General features: G+C 42.9%; 1 protein-coding gene across 2 annotated transcripts in view; it reads right to left on the reverse strand.

Moving 5' to 3' along the window:
* DHRSX (dehydrogenase/reductase X-linked) overlaps positions 1-27863 on the reverse strand; it is a 403310-nt gene that overhangs the window by 59365 nt on the left and 316082 nt on the right. For both annotated transcript variants that reach the window (XM_040423740.1, XM_040423739.1), the window contains exon 6: positions 21894-22101. In XM_040423740.1, the coding sequence (XP_040279674.1) occupies positions 21894-22101 (208 nt within the window). The remainder of the gene's footprint in view (positions 1-21893; positions 22102-27863) is intronic.

Genomic DNA, 27863 nt, shown 5'->3' on the forward strand with positions numbered 1-27863 from the left:
CCGCTGGACTACTGGGCAGCCAAACTGGATTTGTGGCCGCAACTGTCAGAGAGTTTGTCCTGGAAAAGCAGTCCTGCCCGCCCAGTAGTGTGGCATCAGAGAGGATGTGTAGTGCGGCGGGGGCCGTAGCTACCCCAAGAAGAACTCGCCTGTCCACCCAAAATGTGGAGAGACTGACCTTTGTCAAGATGAATCAGGCGTGGATCAGTCAGGATTTCCACCCACCAATGCCTGATGCATCAGACTAGATCATCCATGGTGCCACACCAACACTTTAACAAAAGAGACTGGTTTCTTCTGGCTACCTGCCTCAGCTACTATTCTGATGCTTCCACCCGCCTGATGCCACACATCTGATGCCAAGTGCCCCTTCTTTCACCCACCATCTTCAGCTGATACTGGTATTGCCACCCACCTCCCCACTCTGTCACCGGGTCACTCTGTGGTCTCCTGATGCTGCTACCACCTCCACACTATGTCACCTTGCCACTCTGTGGTCTTCTGATGCTGCTGCCACAATCAAGAGTAAATAAATTAAAAAAAAGCGAGAAGTCTATACATTCTTTCATTTTATGATCCACTCCTGATTCTGGCTTCCAAAACTGCATCAAAAACCGGACCATGTGCCAGTACCCTAAAAGAATGGCTTGACAAAATTCAAAAACATTCTATGGACATAATTAAAACAAAGGGGCAGATTTTCGAATTGTGTCTAATATTTAGACAGTGTAACGATACACAGAAGTGATCAAAGTGGTTCAGGCTTGTTTATAAATTTGGTGCATCTTTAGACACTTTTCTAACTAACTTTACATCACTGATTGATTAGTTGGCTTTGATCTTGCCAAAATGTTGGCGCACCTGGATGTGTATTAACCAATGCTTCCATGTTGAACATGGCACAAAAAAGTGTCCAAAACATAATAAATGTGGTGCATGTATGCCAGTTCTTTGATGCTCATTTAGTTTAGAAAATCTCTGTAATAGAACTCATATTCATTAACTGTTTAATGTTATCATTTTTATCACTGAAAATTATCTAACATTAATGCAATTCTCTTCAAAAATTTTGCTATACCGCATTGACTGCATTAAATTATCTAGTCCTTTATTGTATATATAATTTGTGTGTGTCAAGGTTAACTAAATACAGGTGAAACTCGAAAAATTTAAATATCGTGAAAAAGTCCATTTATTTCAGTAATGCAAATTAAAAGGAATTGCATTAATGCAGCTTAAAATTCCTGAGCATGAAAAACTGTGGGCAAGATTCAAGGGGTTATCCAACCCCTAAAATGACCCACCCAATGCCCAGGCACCTCTTATAGGTTATACTTACCCAACTTCCTGACACCTGCGTCACTCCTGATACCTGCACGGCCGCCGCTGCATCTCCTCGTTTCGCAGATCTGGCGTCGGGGAAGCAGCCAATAGCAGGCCACAACGGGGATGAGCCTCCTCAGCATCGCGAGTGATGCTAGGGAAACTCGTCCCTGTCACTGCCTGCTTTTAGCTGCGAATCCCCACCCCCGGTCGCATCTGTGTGATGCAGATGCAGTGTGGGGAGGAGTAACAAGGGTGTCGGGGAGTAGGGTATAACCTATATGAGGTACAAGGGCATTGGGGGGTCCTTACAGGGGTTGGATAACCCCTTTAACTTTTGTTATTGACTTCTAGGTTTTTTGTTCCTTTAAAAAGGGTTATGCTTTGCTGGCCACCAAACTATGAAGTGTTCAGCTATAAATCACTGCACATGGCTCTTTAACAGCATTACATTATTGCATAGTTATTATGCTATGTGAAAAGTAGCAACAAAAGGTCAGTATTTAATATAAGTGATGGACAGTGCTGTCACCCATCAGGTCTGGAGGGTAAGCACCCCACAATGACATGCTACAGAAGTGTGACTAAATATTTTAAAAAAAAGCCTGGCAATCCGCAGAGAAGAAGCAGCCTTTCTGTTCCTCTCAATCCACTGCAGCAGATAGGAAAAAAAGAAAGTAAAGGCATAAGGCCCGCATAAATCAATCTGCACAACACATCATAAATCACAGGACTGATCAAGATACAAAGGAGACTGAAGCTACAAATAGGTTTCCTTGTGGGGTCACTTCATTGGAGAATTGTGACCTGCAGGTATTCCTTGAACTTATGTTGCTCATCCCCATCTGTGTCAGAGTTTTTGCAATCTGTCCATGAGGAATTATGCATTTATGCTGTTGCTGCAAAGTTAGTAGATATTGGAGCAGATGGAAAGCCAAAAAAGAACTCTGACATTCAAAGCCTTCAATGGAACATGTGGAGCCCAACGGTTCTAATTAATTTCTTTACAATGCAATCAAAGAGGTTTCTAAGTAAGCAACACTGTATACTTCTGTTTAATGTACTGTATATGCAGCAGGGGCATGTGTGAGTGTCTGGACAGGTGTAGTAGTACTCATAGTTCTCATGCTCCCTGAGCCGGGCAGAGATAGGAAAGGTAAATTTGTTCTTCATTTTGGGGCACTACTTGATGTGGGGGTTCTTCTTCCTGATGGTGTTTAGGGGTGCTCTTGGTGCTAGTGATTGCCGTGAGGTGCGTGGCAGGGTTCCCTGAAACTTGAGTCAATGATGAAGCCAGGCACCATGCAATCTTTGCATTTGACAAATGCAGTTCCCAAGGCTGTATATGGAGGACAGTGGGCTAAGGCTCTTTCCAACTTGACCAATGGATGCAATTCATCTATCTAAATCTGTCTATATGTTAACCTTGTAGTATCCCCAGTGGAATACAGTCTCAAAACAGAAGGCACTTTCTGTTTGTGTATAATGGGCGGCCGGAGGCCTAATTGTTCCTACCACATGCTTAGAAGGCTGTAGCCACAATCTAAATACGTTTACCTTTCTCTGACAAATGCTTTGCAATTCTCCTTGTAAGCTCAACTGCTGCTGTCAGTTCCTATTTTCTTAATGGACTGACACACTAATTGTCATTTTCACTTTTGTAATCTACAGGGGAAGTGGCTAAGCTCTGCTCCCTTGTTGTACGCTCATCCACATCTTACACCAAAAAGGAAATGGTGGAGCCAGCCTTGCCTAGCCACTGGGAACCTCTTACTTCATATACAACCTTAGAGGACAAACGCAGTGCATAAAGTAAGGACATTAACACCCAATTGCAATGAACAAACTGCATATATATTTCATCACAGTCAGTATTACAGGGATTCTCCAGGTTACAGATAATGATGGCATATCCTCAAGATAGATCATCAATATCAATGGGTTGCTGACATCTGGCAGAAGCAAGGGTGCACACAGTAGTTTGGTGCACTTATTTACAGATTGATAAGTGAAAAGGTATCATTACATTTAGCTGAGCTAGCCCTACAAGGCATGGTGTCTAGTTAAACCGTGAATTTCCTGGTAACAGACTCCTTTAAAGGGGTTCTCTGGGAATTAAAATGGTTGCAAGAAGTCTGTCCTAGAATGTGAAAAGGATGTGTTGTGTCCAGGCTGCAGAACTACATTGTGGGGTAAGGGGGCACAGCCTTGTCTCGTCAGCCTGAGCTCTGACACCTGCATTCAGTGCTTAGCGTTTCTGTCAGGCTGATTGTTGGCTGAGTCCTTGCCATTTTGGCTATTCTTCTATCCATTCGAATGGTAGTTTTTTGCTTTCTTCCACGTCTTTCAGGTCTTGGTTGCCATTTTAAAGCATTTGAGATCATTTTAGCTGAGCAGGCTATCATTTTCTGCACTTATTTATATGTTTTCCCCTCTCCAATTAACTTTTTAATCAAGGTACGCTGTTCTCCTTGTCTGGAACAACCCATTTTCTTCAGAATTTCAGAGAGAAATGCACTGTAACCAGCATGTACAACATTTGCTGCCTTCCTTCCTTAAATAAGGGCAATAATTGGCACCTGTTTTTCAAAGAATAAATGACCTCACTCATTGAACTCCACACTACTATTATTTTGAACATGCCCCTTTCAATAAGTGATTGAACTACAGAGAATCAGCAGCATGCATGTCATGACTGTTGAGTCTGTTGGGTTTCTATTACTCCACTACACCTGCTAGTAAATTATTTGCCATGTAGAAATATCATTTCTATCAAAAACAGTCCCAAATTTATATGTTTAGTATAGTAATAGTAGATGGGGAACCACAACAATCTGGGGCAGAGTCAGTGTTTTCCTGTTTTGTGGTTCATCAGGATATGTTTTATCGGGTAAACCAACTAAGGGCCTATTGAACAGCTGGTGGTCCCCAAGGCTTATCACAAACTTGTATTAGATCTAGCCCACGTTCTTGGGGGTCACCTGGGGCTGCAGAAAACTCAGGATCGTATTCTACAGGGGTTTTACTGGCCCAGCATATTCAAAGAAGTGTAAGTCTTGCCCGACCTGCAAGATAACTAGCCCCCAGCCACATTTCCGTAGTCCCCTAGTACCTCTCCCGATTATCGAAGTACTGTTTGACCGAATAGCTATGGACCTCATAGGCCCAGTACCAAAGTCCGCCAGAGGGCATCAACACATCTTAGTCATTCTAGACTACGCCACTTGAATGAATGAATGAATAACTTATATAGCGCTACAATTGCGAACTAAATCGCCTCAAGGCGCTTTTGCAGCCCTTGACCGCCTGTGCTTTCAGAAGAGGTGGGTCTTGAGCTTCTTCCTGAAGGCTAGATGGTTTTCTTCTGAGCGGATCTCCGCAGGTAGAGTGTTCCATAGCCGGGGTCCTTGGACTGCGAACCTTCGTTCGCCTTTTGATTTGTAGTGGGTCTTGGGGATATGGAGGAGGTTCTGGTTAGCTGACCGGAGGGGGCGACCTGGGGTGTAGTGCTTTATTTTTTCCGCAGAGGTATTGGGGTGCTTTCCCTTGTGTACATTTATGGGTGAGGCAGAGGGTCTTGAATTTGATCCGATCCTTCACGGGTAGCCAATGGAGGGTCTTCAAGGACGAAGTAATAGATTTTCCCAGTTATCAGTCTGACGGCTGTGTTCTGGACAACTTGTAAACGTGAAATTTGATATTTGGGAAGTCCTAGATAGAGGGAGTTTTTGTTTCGGTTTGCATGAAGGAAGAGGAGTTCTGTTTTGGAACAATTGAGTTTGAGAGAGCTTTCAGTCATCCACTCGTCGATCAATGAGAGGCAGATTTCCAGGGCATGGTATTGATCTTTTTTGTTGGTAATGCGTAAGTAAAGTTGGGTGTCATCAGCGTAGGATTGATAGAGCAGATCCTGGTTGCTGATGATTTTGAGGAGTGGTCGGAGGTAGATGTTGAAGAGCACAGGCGACAGGGGTGATCCTTGAGGGACTTCGCATGTGATTTTACGTGCTTCTGAGGTGAAGTCTCCTAGTTTCACTTTCTGGGATCGGTTCTCCAAGAAGGATGCGAACCAGGGTAGATTCGAGTCTGCGACTCCGGCTACTTCTGTGAGACGAGTGAGCAGGGTTTGATGATTTACTGTGTCGAAAGCTGCGCTGAGGTCCAGCAGCACCAGGAGGCATGATTCTCCTTCATCTGCTGCTTCGAGGGTATCATCCCAGATTTTGAGGAGCGCCGTTTCTGTCCCGTGGCCAGGGCGGAATCCAGATTGATTGGGTGCAAGAGTTTGTGGGTGTCCAAATGGGGTTGCATCTGTTTTACTACTGCTTTCTCGATAATCTTGGAAATGGTGTTGAGGCTTGTAATCTGTCTGCGGTAATTTGGGTCTTTGGGGTCGTGATAGGGCTTCTTTAGGAGGGGTTTAATTATGCCTTGTTTGAGGGCGATCGGGACTATTCCTTCTTTGAATGACTGGTTTATAAGGTGTGTTATGGTGGGTGCCAGAATGTCAGTGCATTCTTTCAAAAGTTTTGTGGGAATAATGTCATTTGGGGATGTGCTGTCTCGAAGGCTTCTGATTATGGTTTTAGTGTTGTCAATGGTGATTGGGACCAGAGTAAATCTCGGTGATTGTGAAGTATTTGTGTGGTTTTTGTCTTCTTGCCTTGGCCGAATGGGGTTGCTTGCTATGTTCTGTTGGACTATTTCTCGAATGTTTGTGATTTTGTTAATAAAAAAGTCAGATAGCTCATTGCAGAATTCTTGTGTTTGGTGTGCTGGAGGCTCTAAACAGTTAGGGTTCATAGTCTGAGCGACTAGTTTGAAGAGTTCGCGGGGACGGTTTATGGCTTTTGAAATGGTGTTGGAAAAATATTCTTTTTTTGCTGTGAAGATGGCTTTGTGGTATTTTTTGGTGAGTGATTTGTAATTTGTGTGGTATTCCATTGTTGGGTTCCTTCTCCAGGCTCCTTCAGCTCTTCTGCGTTCTTGTTTCAGTGAAGTAAGGTAGTCGTTGAACCAACCAGAATTATTTTTGCGGGAGGGTGCTCTACGTAATGGTGCGACTGTGTCTGCTGTCTGTAATAGTGCTGTGTTAAGGGTGTTGAGTGTGTCTTCAGTTGTGCAATTTTGTGTTAGCGCAGCTATTTTGTTAGATAGTGTGGTATTGAAAAGTTGGGAGTATAATTTCTTTTGTGATCTTGTCCAGTGTGTAGTTTTTAAGTGTGTTGGTTTTTGGCAAATGGTGTCAGTGGTTATTTTGAATTTGATGGCGTGGTGGTCCGTCCATGGCAGTGGCATGTTGTCCAGTATGTTGATGTCGATATTTTGTTTGAAGAGGAGGTCAAGAGTGTGGCCTGAAACATGTGTGGGAGCCCTTAACTGTCACTACCAGAGCTTTGGGACGTTCTCACAGCTCTGTTTCTCCACCCCTGTGATGATGTCACTACTAGAGCTGGGAGGAGTTCTCACTGCTCTGTTTACTTTTGGTTTCCTTCCTCCCAGCTGTTCCTCATGCGTTTGATTTCACTCTCTTTATATCACCCCTCCTCCTATTGTAGGGCGTGGATTATAGTTCTCATTTCAGTTGTAGCTCTTGCTTTAGTATCTTCACTTGTAGCTATCAGTTCACTGGACCTGTGTTCTGCTGCAGCAAGCACTCCGGATATTGCCAGCTGTCCTTGGATCCGTCTTCTCTGCGGCTGCAACACCTTCAGCTAAGTGTACAGACATTGTTGTGTACCTGATTATTTTCTGACTGGATCTGAGGTGGCCACGGTTCCCTCCATATACTGAGTAGGGCACCGGTGGCCGTGCCCCTTCCACTATTGTAGAGGTTACAGTGGTCATCAGTCTTAGGCACGTGGGCATGCCTCGTTCCACCATTTGGATCCGGGCATGTGCTTTAGCAGCATAGGGAGAGCTTTGAGGGTCTGACAGGGGTCACCCTTTATCCTCCCTAGTTTGGATCCGGTCAGTAGCTCTTTTACTGTGTATACTATTGTTGCTCACATACAGCCGTGACATTAACAGTTGTTGCAGACCTAGTGTTTCCAGTTGGCTGATGCAGACAGTGGTGATGGGGTCCTGGGAGGAGTTGGCCCAGAGGTTGAAGTCCCCGAGTAGCAGGAGGTTTTTGGTTTTCAAAGTGAGTCAAGAGATGAATTCCGTGAGGGATGTGAGGAGGTGTGTCTTTGGTCCCGGTGGTCTGTAGCATAGTAATATGTGGATGGTGTCCTGGGGTGTTGTTTGGAGTTGAAGTGTGAGTGTTTCCATAAATGGCAATGTGCTCTGTACAGTTGGTTTGGTGAGGATAAGATGGGATTTATAAATCACCGCTAGGCCGCCTCCTCTTTGACCAGCTTTCTGTGTTGTGTTGAGTGATGAAGTCGTGGAGTTTGTGTTTGTCCGTCACTGCTGATCTGGTATTAATTAGGGCGCATGACATGTGTTGTGCTGGAAGTGGTATGGTCCTGTTTTGGGTTGGTAATTGCAGGGTAGTTCTTAGAAGTTGTTCTTTCCGTAGTATTGTTTGGGAAGTGGTTGGAAGTGGTGTGGCGGTATTCCTTAGACTGAGGAGGGTGCTAGATGAGTATTTGATGGTGTACATGATGGGTGAGCGCTCTGGAGCACGTGCCACCAGCCAGAGAACACCCGCGGGGCCGCCGCCGCACAGACCGCACACCAACAGACGCCTCTCCGCAGACCACCACAAGCACCCGGCAAGAAGCGCACAGCGCCACAAATAGAAACCCTCCACCCACCGCAAACGTATAGCAATATATGAGCAGTATGGTTATAAAACCAATTAATAATTATAAAATCAAACAATGTGGCTATAGTAGCCATGGTCCTTCCTTAAGATTAAATTTAAAATTCGAAATTAAAATTTAAGCTGCGGAGCTCTTGCAGCCTACAATGTAATATCATAAAAAACTGCTCCGTAAATACTTAATAAAAAATGTTCTAAAAGGTGAGGTTGATATACTTGATCAATGAGATGCTGTTTCAAATGTCAGGTCAGCTGATATACTGTAGAAAACCTGTGATGAGGTTAGTCCAAATATTGTATAACACCTGTAGTGGTGTATTGGAAAGATCCGTGCAGCAGATTGTTGTAGAATTACAACCAGCTTTCCTGGTGCCACTAGTGAGTGAACTGGATGACACACAAATCGGGTGTGTCTTTTTAAAAAGTAGTAGATGGAATTGGTATATTCCAGAAAGAGTGAAAAGAAGAAAATCGTGAAAAAAGAAAAAAAAGGGGGGGGGGGGAATAGGACATTATATATATATATATATATATATATACATACACACACATACACTGCTCAAAAAAATAAAGGGAACACTTAAACAACACAATGTAACTCCAAGTCAATCACACTTCTGTGAAATCAAACTGTCCACTTAGGAAGCAACACTGAGGGACAATCAATTTCACATGCTGTTGTGCAAATGGGATAGACAACAGGTGGAAATTATAGGCAATTAGCAAGACACCCTCCTATGCTTCCTGGCTGATGTTTTGGTCACTTTTGAATGCTGGCGGTGCTTTCACTCTAGTGGTAGCATGAGACAGAGTCTACAACCCACACAAGTGGCTCAGGTAGTGCAGCTTATCCAGGATGGCACATCAATGCGAGCTGTGGCAAGAAGGTTTGCTGTGTCTGTCAGCGTAGTGTCCAGAGCATGGAGGCGCTACCAGGAGACAGGCCAGTACATCAGGAGACGTGGAGGAGGCCGTAGGAGGGCAACAACCCAGCAGCAGGACCGCTACCTCCGCCTTTGTGCAGGAGGAGCACTGCCAGAGCCCTGCAAAATGACCTCCAACAGGCAACAAATGTGTATGTGTCTGCTCAAACGGTCAGAAACAGACTATGAGGGTGATAAGAGGGCCCGACGTCCACAGGTGGGGGTTGTGCTTACAGCCCAACACCGTGCAGGACGTTTGGCATTTGCCAGAGAACACCAAGATTGACAAATTCGCCACAGGCGCCCTGTGCTCTTCACAGATGAAAGCAGGTTCACACTGAGCACATGTGATAGACGTGACAGAGTCTTGAGACGCCGTGGAAAACGTTCTGCTGCCTGCAACATCCTCCAGCATGACCGGTTTGGCATTGGGTCAGTAATGGTGTGGAGTGGCATTTCTTTGGAGGGCCGCACAGCCCTCCATGTGCTCGCCAGAGGTAGCCTGACTGCCATTAGGTACTGAGATGAGATCCTCAGACCCCTTGTGAGACCATATGCCGGTGCGGTTGGCCCTGGGTTCCTCCTAATACAAGACAATGCTAGACCTCATGTGGCTGGAGTGTGTCAGCAGTTCCTGCAAGACGAAGGCATTGATGCTATGGACTGGCCCGCCCGTTCCCCAGACCTGAATCTAATTGAGCACATCTGGGACATCATGTCTCGCTCTATCCACCAACGTCACGTTGCACCACAGACTGTCCAGGAGTTGGCAGATGCTTTAGTCCAGGTCTGGGAGGAGATCCCTCAGGAGACCGTCCGCCACCTCATCAGGAGCATGCACAGGCGTTGTAGGGAGGTCATACAGGCACGTGGAGGCAACAAACACTACTGAGCCTCATTTTGACTTGTTTTAAGGACATTACATCAAAGTTGGATAAGCCTGTAGTGTGTTTATCCACTTTAATTTTGAGTGTGACTCCAAATCCAGACCTCCATGGGTTGAAAAATTTGATTTCCATTTTTTTATTTTTGTGCAATTTTGTTGCACATTCAACTTTGTAAATAACAAAGTATTTCAGAAGAATATTTAATAAATTCAGATCTAGGATCTGTTATTTTTGTGTTACCTTTATTTTTTTTGAGCAGTGTATATATATCCTAAAAAAGTGAACAGATTGTAACAACTTGATACGATATTTAAAAAGGTAAAAAATGTGGTCAAAGGTGAACAGCAATATGCAGGGCTCTGCCACTCATATGGATCTTATCCAAAAATCTGATACAACTTCATCTGTTACCTTTCTAGGAGGTCTCTCTTGCAAATATACCTTTTTGGTTTAGTATTGCTAATTGCCGCATATTACACTGAGATATTCTTGATGAATAATATTCATGTGCTGCTGCAATGTGAATTCATAAGTCAGAATATAATTTCAAAATGTAAATGCAGATGGAGTCTGTGGTACTCACATTTACAGGTTAAGTGTCCGTTCGTGGCGTCCCACGTGAAATGACTGCGTGGTAAGCTTACCTATATCTTGTATTTTTAGTGGTGCCAGGAGGAAAAAATGCAAGGTACCTTGCTTGAATTGGATACAAAGCAGATGCAGTCTGTACCTGTGACTTTTGATCGGAACACTGCTGTACCTCACTGTTTCTGTGGCGATCCCAATCTCTCGGCTCGTTGTGCTGTCAGCTCTGTGTCTTTGGCATCCCTCGTGTCTCAGGTAGCGTAGTGTGAGAAACTCAGAATTGTGTGTCCATCTAAAACTCCAGCTGCAGTGCTCACCTACATGACACAGCCTTGCTCCACATTATCGTCTCCCCTCACTGCAGTCTGCTGTGTCCTCCCTCAGCCTGTGCTATGGCCACAGCTCCTGCCAGGCCTCTGTGAGGTAATGAGAGGAGCTCTCCACCTGTGCTGCTCCACCTAGCCCTGTGCTGCTCCACCTAGTCCAGGGCTCCACCTACAGTCGTGGCCAAAAGTTTTGAGAATGACACAAATATTAGTTTTCACAAAGTTTGCTGCTAAACTGCTTTTAGATCTTTGTTTCAGTTGTTTCTGTGATGTAGTGAAATATAATTACACGCACTTCATACGTTTCAAAGGCTTTAATCGACAATTACAGCAAAGAGTCAGTATTTGCAGTGTTGGCCCTTCTTTTTCAGGACCTCTGCAATTCGACTGGGCATGCTCTCAATCAACTTCTGGGCCAATTCCTGACTGATAGCAACCCATTCTTTCATAATCACTTCTTGGAGTTTGTCAGAATTAGTGGGTTTTTGTTTGTCCACCCGCCTCTTGAGGATTGACCACAAGTTCTCAATGGGATTAAGATCTGGGGAGTTTCCAGGCCATGGACCCAAAATGTCAACGTTTTGGTCCCCGAGCCACTTAGTTATCACTTTTGCCTTATGGCACGGTGCTCCATCGTGCTGGAAAATGCATTGTTCTTCACCAAACTGTTGTTGGATTGTTGGAAGAAGTTGCTGTTGGAGGGTGTTTTGGTAACATTCTTTATTCATGGCTGTGTTTTTTGGCAAAATTGTGAGTGAGCCCACTCCCTTGGATGAGAAGCAACCCCACACATGAATGGTCTCAGGATGCTTTACTGTTGGCATGACACAGGGCTGATGGTAGCGCTCAACTTTTCTTCTCCGGACAAGCCTTTTTTCCGATGCCCCAAACAATCGGAAAGAGGCTTCATCGGAGAATATGACTTTGCCCCAGTCCTCAGCAGTCCATTCACCATACTTTCTGCAGAAGATCAATCTGTCCCTGATGTTTTTTTTTTTAGAGAAGTGGCTTCTTTGCTGCCCTTCTTGACACCAGGACATCTTCCAAAAGTCTTCGCCTCACTGTGCGTGCAGATGCGCTCACATCGGCACTGGCACTCCGATCCCGCAGCTGAATCCTCTTTAGGAGACGATCCTGGCGCTTGCTGGACTTTCTTGGATGCCCTGAAGCCTTCTTAACAAGAATTGAACCTCTTTCCTTGAAGTTCTTGATGATCCTATAAATTGTTGATTGAGGTGCAATCTTACTAGCCACAATATCCTTGCCTGTGAAGCCATTTTTATGCAACGCAATGATGGCTGCACGCGTTTCTTTGCAGGTCACCATGGTTAACAATGGAAGAACAATTATTTCAAGCATCACCCTCCTTTTAACATGTCAAGTCTGCCATTTTAACCCAATCAGCCTGACATAATGATCTCCAGCCTTGTGCTCGTCAACATTCTCACCTGAGTTAACAAGACAATTACTGAAATTATCTCAGCAGGTCCTTTAATGACAGCAATGAAATGCAGTGGAAAGTTTTTTTTGGGATTAAGTTAATTTTCATGGCAAAGAAGGACTATGCAATTCATCTGATCACTCTTCATAACATTCTGGAGTATATGCACATTGCTATTATAAAAACTTAAGCAGCAACTTTTCCAATTTCCAATATTTATGTAATTCTCAAAACTTTTGGCCACGACTGTAGTCCAGCCTGTATTCACGCCAAACAGTTAGCAAGCCTTCATCCAGACACCTTGGTACCCGGTGGTGGTGCCACTGCAACATACCGAGGCCAAACTCATAGCTAAGGAGTTAATGGAGATGTTTTCCCGAGTAGGACTACCTAAAGAGGTTCTGACCGACCAAGAGACCTCTTTTATGTCCAAGGTGATGAGGGAACACTAAGTTGCTGCACATAAAACAACTACAGACGTCCGTTTACCATCCGTAAACGGACGGTCTGGTAGAACGGTTTAACCAAACATTAAAAAATATGTTGAAAAAGGTAGTGTCTAAAAATGGGAAGGACTGGGACCTCCTTCTGCCCTATCTCATGTTCGCAGTGCGAGAGGTACCCCAGGCCTCTATTGGGTTCTCACCCTTCGAACTGCTATATGGCAGACACCCTCGCGGTCTCTTGGACGTGCCCAAGGAGGCATGGGAACAACAACCCACGTCACATAAAAGTGTCATTGAGTACGTTACCCAGATGCAAGATTGGATAGAGACAGTATTGCCTCTTGTTAGGGAGAATATGGAGGCAGCTCAGCAAGCCCAGAGTTGGGTTTATAATCGGCAGGCTCAGGTCCGGATCTTTAACCCGGATGATCAGGTTTTGGTTCTGGTGCCGACCAGGGACAGTAAGTTCCTGATTAGGTGGCAGGGGACCTACGAGGTACTCGAGAAAATTGGAGATGTAAACTACAAGGTACACCAGCCAGGGCAGCGAAATCCGGAGCAGGTTTACCATGTGAATTTACTCAAACCGTGGAAAGATAGGGAAACCTGTACAGAAGACAGCCCGCGGCCAGGTTTTCTAGGAGAAGAGATACTGGCCCATCTGTCTGATGCAAGAGAGGCGGCTGCCACAGTAAAAATAATTACTGACAGCCTCTCCTCTAAACAGATTCAGTAGACCTGGGAGTTCGTTAGTCGAACACAGATGGGTTCTCGGACCTCCCTGAACGCACTTCCATAATCCAGGATGACATTGTCACTGAGCCTCAGGCAAAAGTCCGATTAAAACCATACCGGGTACCCGAGGCTCGGCGACAAGCCATATCGGAGGAGGTGCAGCTAATGTTGCAGCTAGACGTCACTGAGGAGTCAAAATGTGAGTGGGCCAGTCCTATAGTATTGATACCCAAGCCGGACGGGAAGTTGCGGTTTTGTAACGACTTTCGAAAACTTAACGAGGTTTCCAAATTCGATGCGTATCCCATGCCCCAGGTGGTTGAGCTCATCGAGAGGTTAGGACAATCCTGGTACTGGCAAGTGCCCTTAACGGAGGCTGCCAAAGAGAAAACTGCCTTCATTACGCCTGAGGGGCTATATCAATATAAGGTCTTACCATTTGGTCTGCATGGCGCCCCCGCCACTTTTCAGCGACTAATGGACATTGTGCTTCATCCACATCGTCGCTACGCTTCGGCTTACCTGGATGATTTTGTCATCCACAGTACCGACTGGAAAAGTCACCTACCCAAAGTGCAGGCTGTAGTGGACTCCCTTCGGAAAGCTGGCCTAACCGCTAACCCAAAATAATGTGCGATAGGGTTAGAAGAACCGCTAACCCAAAAAAATGTGCAATAGAGTTAGAAGAGACTAAGTACCTGGGGTATGTCATTGGGCGCTGAGTCATCAAACCCTAAGTGACGCCTGACTTCAAGAGGGAGTTTGTGGTACAAATGGATGCCTCCAAAGTAGGTCTCATTACTGTACTGTCTCAGGAAGTCAACAGGGAGGAGCATCCCGTTGTCTTCCTAAGCTGCAAGCTCACCCCAGCCGAAACCAGGTACAGTATAGTGGAGAGAGAGTGCCTGGCTATCAAGTGGGTACTCGAGTCTCTCCGCTACTATTTGTTGGGGAGAAAGTTCCGCCTGGTGACCGACCACTCCCTTCTCAAGTGGATGAGCCAGGCCAAACACATGAATGCCCGGGTCACCAGATGGTTTTTGTCTCTGCAGAACTTTAAGTTCTCGGTAGAACACAGAGCAGGCCGGTTGCAGGGAAACGCGGATGCCCTGTCCCGGGTGCATTGTCCGGCATGAGTCCACCTCCTCAGGGTTGAAAAAAGGGGGGGGTATGTGACACAGTGAGGGGTTGTGTCTGGCAAGGCAGGTATTTGCGGCTGGGCTGGTTTCCAGCCAGGTGATGTTAAATACTGGACCGGAGTTTAAGTGCCAGTCCGGGTTTTGGCAGCACCTGGCTGTCCTTAAATAGGCAGCTGGGCTCAGCAGTATGTATTTTTGGGATCTGAGGCTTTGTGCCGTGCTGGAGGGCTGAGAGCCGCATGCTAGGGAAACAGGCCCCCTAAAGCCTGCTGTGGACTACTAGAGGCAGAACTGCCAGCAAGATGACTTGTGTTATATGAACTTTCCATTGTGTGTGAATTAACACCAAGACTGCAAAATTATGTGCTGTTTTGTGCAATTGTGTGAATAAACAGTGACGTTTTGAGTTAAGAACTTGTATTTTGCCTCTGTACTGCACCCGCTTACCTCATCTACCAGAGAGAAACCCCACAATATATATTTCATATTAGCCCTAGTTACAGGAGGAATACAGTCCCTAGAGAGGTTGTGCAAGGTTGTATAGCCTCACTGCAGAGGTGATCTGAGTCTGCTAAAACTCAGCAGCTCATGCAGACACCCGACCCCAGCGATCACATGACCACTGGAAACAGAGCAGGAAGTATTGCCTTTTTATGATCTGTACACACAGCACTCATTTAGCACTGTTTAGACAGTACTGGGGAAGGCAGGGATGTTAAAAAAAAATGTCCCTGCACTCTCTATAGGGAGCCCTCTCTGTTACGGAGAGCGGACTCCCGCTCCTGCATGATTAGCGTGCAACTGTGATCTCTGCAAGGACTTTAAGAAAAGTATGTGCAGACATAAGAGCTGACTGCCCGGCATTTATATAACTTCAATAAAAAAAGAGAAATGTAAAAGATTTAATACAGTAACCAAGATAAATTTTGCTATTTACCTTAGTTCCTTAGCTGTAATCTCTCTAAGATTTTTGCAATTCCTCCCCCCACCACTGTATAAATCACTCAAAATTACATAAAGTAAGGACTTCAGAAATGAGTGTATTAAATAAATCTGAGGATCACAAATGATCGTTAAATTCAATGATGGAGAGTACAAAATCCGTAAATCACATGAGAACCTGATGGATAAAGCATTGCAGTTTTGTACAGAATGCTTACATTATCAGACACTTTCCTGCTGCTACAACAAAGTCTAATTTTCCATACCCTGCAAGTTACACTTTTAGAATCACAATGCCGTACTGTACAATGATTTATTTGCAAATTGCTTCCTGCTATGCTCTGCAACACAAAATCATTTTTATTATACTGGAATACGGAGACTCAGTTCATGTTCTACAATTAATATTAACTTCTGTGCAATTAATATTCTGGAGCATGAATGACACAGTCTTGCTTCAGTCAGCAAGTAATTTAGTAAATCTGCTTCAATTACAACTGGGAGTCAAAATAGTTCAAAGATTCACTTATTCAGTAGATACAGTTGCAAGAAAAAGTATGTGAACCCTTTGGAATGATATGGATTTTTGCACAAATTGGTCATAAAATGTGATCTGATCTTCATCTAAGTCACAACAATAGACAATCCTCTAGTAGCTCTGGCCATGCCAACTAAGGGTTGTGTCTGACGAACCCACCGACTCTTAATGTCACTTGGGATGAAGTGGATGACCGAGTCAACCATTCAAGAACTTCTGGGTTTCTGGTCAAGACATGACCGATAGATGACACCGGGAGCTCAGGCCTCTCGCTGCGACTCCTGCTGCCACGCCCCCTTACTCTGCTGCGATCTGTGCCTACGCCAGAAACATTTAAGCCTCTGCCACTTCCCTGTGCAAGGCCTGGCACTTCTCTGTCTGACATACTGTTAGATCAAATAAATGAATAAAAAGGAAATTAAAACACCTTAAAAAAGTCTGTAATTTTCTCACTTCACCACACAACGGCTAATAAACCTTTTTTTCCCCCCACTAATACACGCCAAAAAGGGATTTAGAAGATATAACTGCACCACTAAACAACAAATATTATGTATTTTTTGCCACTAATACACGCCAAAAAGGGCTTTAGAACATACAGAATATATATATATATATATATATATATATATATATATACACACACACACACACACACACACAAAGCTTGCCTGGAGTTAGTCTGGGAAAGAACCACCTCAATGCTCATAATATGTTGAGAATAACCTCACAGTGGACAAGTGATCACTTCTATATGTACACTAAATAGTGGTTGGACATCTCATAAAACTGGTTTTCAAAGGGTTCTTCCTTTAAATAATTTTCATAACAAAATTCCTGAATGACAGTTAATTGCCAATTTAAAGAGGTTTTCCGAGAATTTAATACTGATGACCTATTCTCTGGATAGGTCATCAGTATGTGATTGGTGGCAGAGACCCCCGCCAATCAGATACTGATGACCTATCCAGAGAATAGGTCATCAGTAGAGATGAGCGAAGTTAACAAAAATTTGATTCTGCTGCTTAGTTGAAGTACACAAAGAAATTTGATTTGTTACGAATTACTTAATCACAAATCGCATTCTACTGTATGGAGTGGGCGCCATGACGGGGAACGAAAATTGTGCAGCACCCCATCACTGAACCCCTCAGATGCCAGGTTCAACGCGGATTGCGGCATCTGACAGTAACATTGAGGCCTTTCAGGGGTTAAAAAAAATACATACTCACCTCATCCATTTGCTCGAGGATACGCCACCTCGGCCATCTTGATTAAAGAAACCGTGCCAAACTTTGCATGTGATGATGTCACATTTCAGCGCGCACAAGATTCGGCACGCTTTCCTCAATCAAAATGATTGCGGTGGCCTGGCCGCGAGCAAATGGATGAGGTGAATTTTTATTTTTATTTTTTATTTACCGCCATTTCAGGAAAAATTTATTCGTATTCCTGGTGAATCAAATTTTTCCTGAAATTCGATATCAAAGTCAATTTGTTTAACTTCGATTCATTCAACACAGGTCCATCAGTATTAAAGGGCATCTGTCAGCAGATTTGTACCTATGAAACTGGCTGACCTGTTACATGTGCACTTGGCAGCTGAAGGCATCTGTGTTGGTTCCAGGTTCATATGTGTCCGCATTGCTGAGAAAAATTATGTTTTAATATATGCAAATAAGCCTCTAGGAGCAATGGGGGCGTTGCCGTTACATCTAGAGGCTCAGCTCTCTCTGCAACTGCCACACCCTATGCACATTGATTGACAGGGCCAGGCAGTGAAAAAATCATTATGCATAGCCTTGTCAATCACAGTGCAGATGGTGCAGTAGTTGAAGAGAGAGCAGAGCCTCTAGGTGTAACGGCAATGTCCCTGTTGCTCCTAGAGGCTCATTTGCATTATTGTATAACACATAATAAATGACCGCCATAGTCCCTTATTCTTTCTCCTTCTCAGCTATACTGCCATGCTACTTCCAGCAGAGACTCTTTTCCTTCCCTGAGAAGTAGGGAAGGAAACATTTTTTTGGTTATTCATAATCTCCTGCTCTCTCGCCCATCTGCTGATGATTGACAGGCTTCTACCTAGTGTTCTCCCTTTCTCTCTAGAAGAGAACTGCCAATCATCAGCAGATGGGCGGAGGGAGCAGGAGATTATGAATAACCATGACTCTTTTCGGGTAGTTTTGACTCTTTTCAAAGACTGGGCTGCAATGATTATGATGCTGATGCTTACTTTTAGCTGATGTGTGACACACCGCTGAAATCAGCATTTCTGTCACTACTTTATACGGCCCGCAGTATGGTCAGCATAAAGTTGATGACAGGTTAACTTTAATGCTATTTTGTGTCTCTAGGGCAATCATCTCACTCTTATGCCTAGATGACACATTTTCCCGTCGGAGAGGCTAGGCAAAATAGTTTGGTGCCAGTTCCTAAGATCTGGCTTCACCCTTTTTTCTAGCTGAGTGCTCACAGACTAACCTAACTCCGGCATAGTCATAGCACTTGCTCTGAGAAGAGCAACCCTGGCCAGCTCAGGAACCTAAACCTCCTTTATTTGTATGCCCCTGACTATGTCCTAGGCTTTTCGCTAGTGACTGCTAGTTCCTCAGCGAGTTCTTGCCTCCTCGCTCTATTTGTTCACTATGCTCCTTCCCCTGGGGGCTCGTTGTGTTCTGCAGACAACAGGCGAGCAGTGGGCGTTACTGACTCGCCCCTTGTCATCCCGCCTCCTCTGTACAGACATTCTTCATTCTGGAGTGTCTGATTTCACCATAGAGACCTTGACACAGCATCTCCAGGCTCTTACACGTGATCGGTTAGTTTACTAAATACTAAATAATTTAGTGTTGTTATATTTTCTGTTAATTACAAGGAACCACTGTCTTGAGTGAGGTTTATTGTTATGTATGAGCAATCGAGGGTATTTATATAAAGCAGCCAAAGCTTTAGCTTTCATTCAGGCCAAAAGTTATCCTAGCTATGCCAATAAAGGTGATGGATTTAATATCCCCTCCATGTTCATCCCATATATGTTTAGCGATGAGGGTGTCTCTTTTGCTTAGGATATCGTCAACATGCTCCTGTATCCGCTTCCAGAATTCCCTTTTGGTTTTACCCACATAGACCACTGGGCATGTGCATTTCCCCAAATAGATGAATCATTAAGTTCTGCAGTTTATAAACTCTCTAGTCTCAAAACATCCCGTGGTACTACTAACAAATTCTTGGAAGAGGAGATTTGGTTACATGTCACACATGTACCGCCTTTAAATGTGTAACATGGTTGCCTTCCTAACCAGGAGTCTTTTCTAGGTATTGGGGTAAAATTACTTTTAACCAAAAGGTCTTTTCGGTTTGGGCTTCTCCTAAAAGTGATCTGTGGCCTTTTGTCGACCAATTCTCTCAAATCTGGCTCTGTACAAAGAATCCCCCAGTGTTTCTATACAATTTACCCGATTTCACAGTGGGCACCATCATACGTGCCAATTATTCTGATGTGTTGTTCTGTTTTTTTTTGTTACATTTCATTTCTTTTTGGGTACCAATAAATCATTCCTTTTTCTTTTTGCTCCCTTGGTAAATGCTTCCCTCAATTCTTTATCAGGATACCCCCTATTCTGGAATCTTGTTCTCAGATCTTCTGCCTGACTCCTAAACATTTTGAAGTCTGAGCAACAGACCTCCACAGTGCCCGCCCCTTTAACAGTGACCTCCACAGCGCCCTCCCCCTTTAATGCTAGAGCTACACGACAACATGTGTCGTGCGACATTTTGTCTAAACTATTTTTATAATGATAGGCTATGGTGTAGCACTGCGACATGTGACATTCTACGACTGACGCACGATAGCTGCGTCGCAGCATATAACATGCAGTGCAACACCATAGACTATCATTATAAGAATTGTTGAGACAAAATGTCGCACGACACATGTAGCAGTGTAGTTGTGCCCTATGTGTCGTGTGACTTATTGACACATGTCATCGTGTAGCCCTAGCCTAAAGCTGACCTACAGCAGTGAAAAAAATTGCTGGGTTGTTATGGAAACCTGGAATAAAACGGTGTATGTGGAGACTAAGGGCCTGCGAACTTCTATAGGCTGATAAGGGACATGTGACCATGTGTATGGAAGTTGGGATATAAAGAGAAAGACTTGCAGGCTTGTATTGGCTAATGCAGGTCATTTTTTGGGACTATCTCAGGAACGGTACATCCTAGAGAGCTGTGAACCCCACAATATTCCTTTCCATTGAAATCAATGGTTGCGTTTTTGAGTGATCGAGGAACACACATACCTGTACATACGTCCTTCTTTATATATATAGATTGTGCTGCTTTCAATTTTTCCAATTGCTGCAGTGAAAAAAATATTTCCCCTGAAAAGGATGAGCTGCAATACCAGACAAAGTCACATTCATGAACAATGCTTCTACACCTATATAATCTTTGAAGAAGCACAACGCTCACATGTGATGATTAGAGGGATTCCTGGGGTCTGATCCCCACCAATCAAACAATGACATTTAAAAGGGAATTTTGATTTTGCAATTTTCAGCATCAATTGACAGGAAACAACGCATACTATCACTTACTAATAATGAGTGTTTATCTGTAATGCCCGTTTTCCTGGACTCCATCGTGGTCACATGAGATTTCCCATTGTGTTGTTTCCCTATCCGTATTTACATCTGAGGCGTGGTAAGGCTTGTTAGACTCTGCCCTGTAGACACAATATCATCAGTGACCTTGCCTCTCAGGGCGGTGTTCTGCTCATTCTCTGGGACCCTGCCCAGTAGATGTGATTTCAAGATTCCATACAGGCAAATTTTTATTCACACCGTTTACCAATCATGATAAATAATATGTTTACTATATTGTATGGGTTATTATAATTACAGGGATACCAAATATTGTTTTATGATTTTGTCATATTTGCAAAAAAAAATTAAGTAAAACTATAAGCCATAAAAAATCCATTCTTCACAGCAGAGCTTTTATACAGGCAGCTGTAAATATGGTCTGGGGTTGAAACCTGTAAAATAATCTTTATACTAAAGGTTACGGTAAATAGAATTTTTACTTTCTGATGTTTTTCGTCCAGGCTAAAAGTTACAATTTTCTGCAAAATTATTGTTGCTAAAAAACGGAGGGAGCAAAAACTGTTAAAGTTTTTCTAACATCCTTAGTATCACAAATATCACAAAACAGTATGTGTGTCACTGTAATTATATAAGCTGTATTATTTAAAGGTGATTAGTAGATGGTGCAATTTTTCTTTCATTTCAGTAATATACTATTCATTTAGTGTTAAGCCTGTGAAGAAAATATCATTTTTAAGCACAGAAAATGCAGCCCTTCGAACAGAGCAGGTCTGTAGTATAATGGTAACTCTTCTGCCTGACATACAGATGATATACATAAAATCCTGAGGAAGACCTGTTAAATACCATCATTAGTTAAAGCCTATTTGGTGGAAGAGAGTGCCTCCCTCAACCTATATCCAACACAGATTCATTAGTATTCACTGTATTGTCAATACTAATGCTGACTCTGCTTGTACCTGAGAGGCAGAGACCTGATGCTACAAACACTCCCCGTCAGACTTGAGCTGGAATGTAAATGCCAGGTACGGGTCACAAATAACAATTATGCTGGAGGAGTCAAAATGCATTTAGAATGTCCTCATCTGACATATAATGCAGTGAGGTTGACTGCGGTGTTTTTTTTTTTGTTTTTGTTTTTAAACTGGAAAACCCCTTTAAGACCCCTTTAAAAAGGACTGGTGTAGAAACGAGCATATCTAAAAGGACATCTGAATATTAAAAGTACATACCTTTAAAAGTAGCCAGCCTGTCATCCATTTCACAAATCTCCCTGGATACCATACATGCTTGTAAAGATCGGTATTAACCACTCCAGGGTCCACAGCATTAGCAGTCACGTGACTACCTTCTACAGTCAACAGATGTTGTAAGTAATAGGTGAATAACACAAGGGCAAGCTTGCTCCGAGCATATGCGCCATGGGCCGAATAACAGTGGCTGTGGGCAAATAGAAAGAAAAAAAAAAGTGTTGAATACACAGTATTCATCTTCAAAAACATATTTTTTTTTATTAAGATTATTATTGTATTGTACAGTTGTTTCTCCATTTGCTATTTCGATATATAAAATGGGAACAAATGTAAATGTCACCACCCGCAGCATTCCTTTTTTTCTCTGCTAGGCTGAAAAATCAGCCATATCGACAAAAGAGAAAAAGAGCTTCAAGCTTCAGATTGGTGAAAATGAAACAGCTTATACTAAGCCATTACAGAATTCTTCAGACATTAAACTGCATTAGGGCAGAAGGTTTGCTCTGCTCTGCATTTTATATGGGTGACTTAAGCAGGAAAACTTACTAAATGTCAGTAACCTAGTTCTGTCACATTTCTAGATTTGTGGGGATGAGAACACTTAAAGAAGCACTCCCACAAAATGTTATTTTTTTGGCCAGTTAGAAAACGACATCATGTAAATTGTAGTGAAAGTACTGTTTTTACTGTATTTGTAAGTTATCCGCTCCCTTCTGGTCCTTAACTGTGTCATGGGACCGACACACTGGCTCTCCAACTGACACAGCATCTTGTGTGTATACTGGAAGTCAGTTTCTCTACTCATTTCCGAGTCTGTCATCAAGGCTTTCATAGGAATGAATAGAGAAACGGACTTCCTGTCCACACATAAGACACTGTGTCAATCGGAGAGTCAGAGGGTCACATGACACAGCTGAGGAACAGAAGGGAGTGGATAACTCACATCTACAGTCATCAGTAAGAGGATTAGCTACCATTTACCTCATGTGTCTTACTAACGACCCAGAAAATAAAAATGTTTGTCGGAGAGCTTCTTCAAGACTGTAGCTAGTTCACACAGTCCATTACTTAAAATGAAAGGGAAATACAAGGATCTACAAATGTCTTTGTCTCAGCTGGTAAATCTTTTTTGACTAAGGGTTCGTCCACACAGGTATATAATGGCTCAGTTTTGTACAGGTGAGTACTTCTGTCAGTTTTGTATGAAATGGTGACATGCCCTCTCAGATCCCATATGTATTCTCCTCTAGAAGCAGCACTCAAATCAATGCTTTCCTGGATGCCAGCCTCAGGGGTTGTGACTGATCTATCAAATGTATAAACCAGAGGAACGATAGCACCAGGACATATTTATTCTATCTACATGGAAGAAAAATCACATCCTTATGTTTTTATTGTACTTTAAGGGGTTCAGTAAGTGTCATTTATCATGTAGAGAAAGTTAATACAAGGCAGTTACTAATGTATTGTTATTATCCAATGGCTGGATTCATTTTTCTATCACATTTTACACGGCTCGTTTCCATGGTTACAGACCACCCTGCAATCCATCCGTGGTGGTCATGCTTGCACACTATAGGAAAAAGCACTAGCCTATGTGTGCTCCTATGGTCCCGGCCACCATAGAGGCTTAAGCTTTTTCCTATAGTGTGCAAGCATGACCACCACTGATGGATTGCAGGGTGGTCTGTAACCATGGAAACAAGCAGTGTGAAATGTGATAGAAAAATGAATCCAGCCAGCAAAGGAAGCAATATGGACAATCACAATACATTGGTAAGTGCCTTGTATTAACTTTCTCTACATAATAAATGCAACTTACTGAAGTGAGAGACCCCCTTTAAAGGGTTTGTGTCACTTCAGCAAAATGCATTTGTTAATACAATACTCTTACTACTGTATTATGATGGTCTATTGTCTAGATTAATTCTTCCATAAACACTGCTCATTTCCATGGTTATAACTAGTGTTGAGCAAACTGAAGGACTTTGATCTGAATTTCAGGAAAAATTTGATTCGCCGCAAAGCCGAATTTCCTCGTGCTTCATAGCAACAAATCAATTTTCCCTGAATGGCGGTAAAATATTAAAAAATATCATACTTACTTCATCCTTTTGCGCGCAAAGAGCCGGCTGCCGCCAACTTAATTGAAAATCCCACACAAAATCCTGTGTGCGATGACATATGATGTCACCACGCCGGCTGACGTGATGACGACATCACGGACTGCGCGAGATTTCGCGCTGGATTTTCAATCAAGCTCATCGTGATCAAATTGATAAGGGTAAGTATAATTTTATACATTTTTTCACTTTGCACTGTAATATTATCATCAGATCCCGCAATCCGTGATGAATGCAGCATCTGAGGGAGTCCATGATGGACGGTGGTGCAATCACTGTTCCCTGTCATTGCACTCACTACTTACAAAGAAATGCATCTCATGACAAAGTAATTCATCAAAAAGCTAATTTTTTTGTAAAGTTTACCAAGCAGCTGAATTTGTGATTACAAACATTAATCTAATAGGGTGTCTTAAGAGTTAGTCTAGTGCACCATGTACCTCTTGGTGTTTATACATCACTAGGGTTGTATACATTGTACACAACATTTGTGTCTGTTTTGTCTTTCTGTCCATGTAGGGGGTTCACTCTGAGGCTTTAATCTACCAGTGGACATCAATCAGGGGTATATAGGAGGTGGTAGTCTTAGGCTCGAGGACAGGGAGTCCCCACCATTAGGGGCCGTCCCTGGGCAGAGGGTATAGTTTAGGGTTTGTAAGTAGGGATAGTTTCCCCACCCATAACTAATTTACCCAGTCTTTTCTGTGGATCTACCTACATTGGACAATCAGTATATGTCATGAATTTATAAATTAAAGTTATTGTTCTTTATAAGGGTTAATTTTCTAGCTGGACTACACACTGGATTATGCACAATCCTGCGATCCTAGCCACCAGCAAGGCCAAAGGTTTTTCCTATATTGTGGAGACACAGCCACAGGGCGGTCGTAACCTTGGAAACGAGCTGTGTATAATGTGATGGAAAAATTTATCTAGCCAGCAATAGAAGCAACAGGGACAATCACAATCCATTAGTAAGTGCCTTGTAGTAACTTTGTCTACATGATAAATGCCATTTGCTTAAAGGGATTCTGTCATGAGATTTGAGCCCTATAAGCTAAACATATGGCCAGGTCCGTACTAATAACATGAATCAAAAACTGCCCTTATTAAACCTGCTTGTGGCTCTATTAGCCCAAAAAACAGGTTTTTATAAGCTGTCACTCACCTACCTAAGGTGCCCATTAGCACATCGCACACGATAACGTAGTACAGCTCTGCACAAACAAATGCTATACTGGCTCAATGGACGCTGCTGTGGTGTGCAGTCGTACCATAGTACTCTTCAGAAATGGATCATGACAAAGGTTCTTGCATCTTCAATAGGTAGACACTGAACAAGATATAGTAACACAATTACAGTATATAAAAAGACACATATGCATGTTTTTCTCAATATCCGACATGAAATCAGAATAAACCTTTCCTTTTTTTGGTCAATTAGGATTACCATAATTATTATTATTTGCCAAATGCCAGAATAATGAGAGAGAGAGAGACAGAGACAGAATGTTTTAAGGCATTTTTATTACTTTATGCAAAGTCAAAAGTTTACATACATTTCATTAATATTTGGTTCCATTGCCCTTAAACTGTATGACTCGGGTTAAATGTTTTGGATATCCTTCCACAAGCTTCTCACAATAGTTGGTCGGAATTTGGGCCCATTTCTCCTGACAAAACTGGTGTAACTGAGCCATGTTTGTTGGTCGCCTTGCTCGCACCTGCCTTTTCAACTTTGCCCATAAATTTTCAATAGGATTGAGATCAGGGCTTTGTGACGACCACTCCAAAACATTGACTTTGTTATCCTTAAGCCACTTTGTAACCAGTTTGGCAGTATGCTTGGGCTCATTGTCAATGTGGAAGACCCATTTCTGGCCCAAGCTTTCACTTCCTGGCTGATGTCTTAAGATGTTGCTTCAGTATTTCCACATAATCTTCTTTCCTCATGATGTGCATGAAGTGCACCAGTCCCTCCTGCAGCAAAACAACCACACAACATGATGCTGCCACCCTGTGTTTCACAGTTGGGATGGTGTTCTTATGTTTCCAAGCTTCTCCCTTTTTCCTCCAAACGTAACGATGGTCATTAAATTTTAGTTCCAGGACATGTCTCCAGAAATGTAGGTCTTTGTTCCTGTGTGCATTTGCAAACATGAATCTGGCTATTTTATGTTTCTTTTGGAGTAATGGCTTCTTCCTGGCAGAGTGGCCTTTCAGCCTATGTTTAAACAGTACTCGTTTCACTATGGATATTGACACAATCTTACCAGCTTCCGCCATCATCTTCACAAGGTCTTTTGCTTTTGTTTTTGGGTTGATATGCACATGTCAGACCAAAGTACGTTCATCTCTGGGACACAGAACCCGTCTCCTTCCTGAGCGGTATGATGGCTGGACATTCCCATCTTTTTTATACTTGTATAAAATTGTTTGTACAGATGAACGAGGCACCTTCAGGTATCTTGAAATTGCACCCAAGGTTGAGCCATACTTGTGCAAGTCCACAATTCTCTTCTTGATATCTTGGCTGATTTCTTTAGACTTTTTCCATGATGCTACACAAAGAAGCAGTTTGTTTCAGGTGTGCATTTAAATACATCCACAGGCGTGTCTATAATGAACTCAGATGTTGCCAACAAACCTTCCAGAAGCTTCCAAACACATGACATCATCATATGGGCAGTCCAGAATTGTTTAAAGGCATAGTAATCTTAGTGTAGGTAAACTTTTGACATTGCAGAAAGTAATAAAAATGCCTTAAAACATTCTCTCACATTATTCTGGCAATTGGCAAATAATAATAATTATGGCAATCCTAATTGACCAAAAACAGGAAAGGCTTCCTGTTCGGCTTTGGGACCTGCCACATGGTACAATTGTGCCTAGTAGCTTAGCATAGGGAACCTATCTTGACTAATATCCAATGATAACCACAGAAAACAATATAGTCACATAATCTACAGGTTTCCACATCTAATATCATTACAGAATTCAGTACAGGAACTTATATAATATTAGGTAACTGCAGATACTCAATATTGTTCAATCATATCAGCATGATCTTACTATTTGTCTCCAAAACTAATATTCTTGGATTAGGAAAACAGGAAAGAAGAGTACTTTATTGGAGTGCGATGAATCATTTTTCTTTCCCATGAAGACATTCAAATTACACTTACATTCAAATTATCTTACATAGGTCAACCAACGTGTCCTTTGTGATACAGTGCATCTCCGAGTATATACATAATTTACATGCAACTAGATGCGTAATGAGAAATAAGCAGAAATATATGAATATGACAGATACAAAAGAATATCGGGACCATGATAACTGAATAGCTTCCAGATGAACTGAATGATAGTGAAGAAAATACAGCATTTTATATGAGAAACCTTGACAGCCATATTACTCTGGGAAAGGTACTCAGCTGTTTACAATAAAGTACCTATGCACATACCTGTATCACGCCTTTACTGTCAAAATGAAAATGTCGGTGAACTACATAGTAGGAAAAAATGTACACCTTTGTATGGCACAGCTGCCAAAGTCTTATCGCAAACCGCTGTACATGTACTACACTGGGGTGGCATGGGCTCAGGAGCTGCAATAGCTGAAATCGCAGCTAGCGCAGATCCCGAACACGTAACGCCTTCGATGCCATGGTTAATAGCGATTGCGACATCTAGGTGGTTTACAGACGAAGGGAGCTTATTTTGTACCTAGCTGCGCCCCCCGCAATACGATTGCAATGTCTTGATGACCACCATGGCCTCCAGGGTTGTGATGCACAGAAGCCTATTAAGTCTAATAGCCAAT

The sequence above is a fragment of the Bufo bufo genome, chromosome 3, assembly GCF_905171765.1.
Source record: "Bufo bufo chromosome 3, aBufBuf1.1, whole genome shotgun sequence".
Classification (NCBI taxonomy): domain Eukaryota; kingdom Metazoa; phylum Chordata; class Amphibia; order Anura; family Bufonidae; genus Bufo; species Bufo bufo.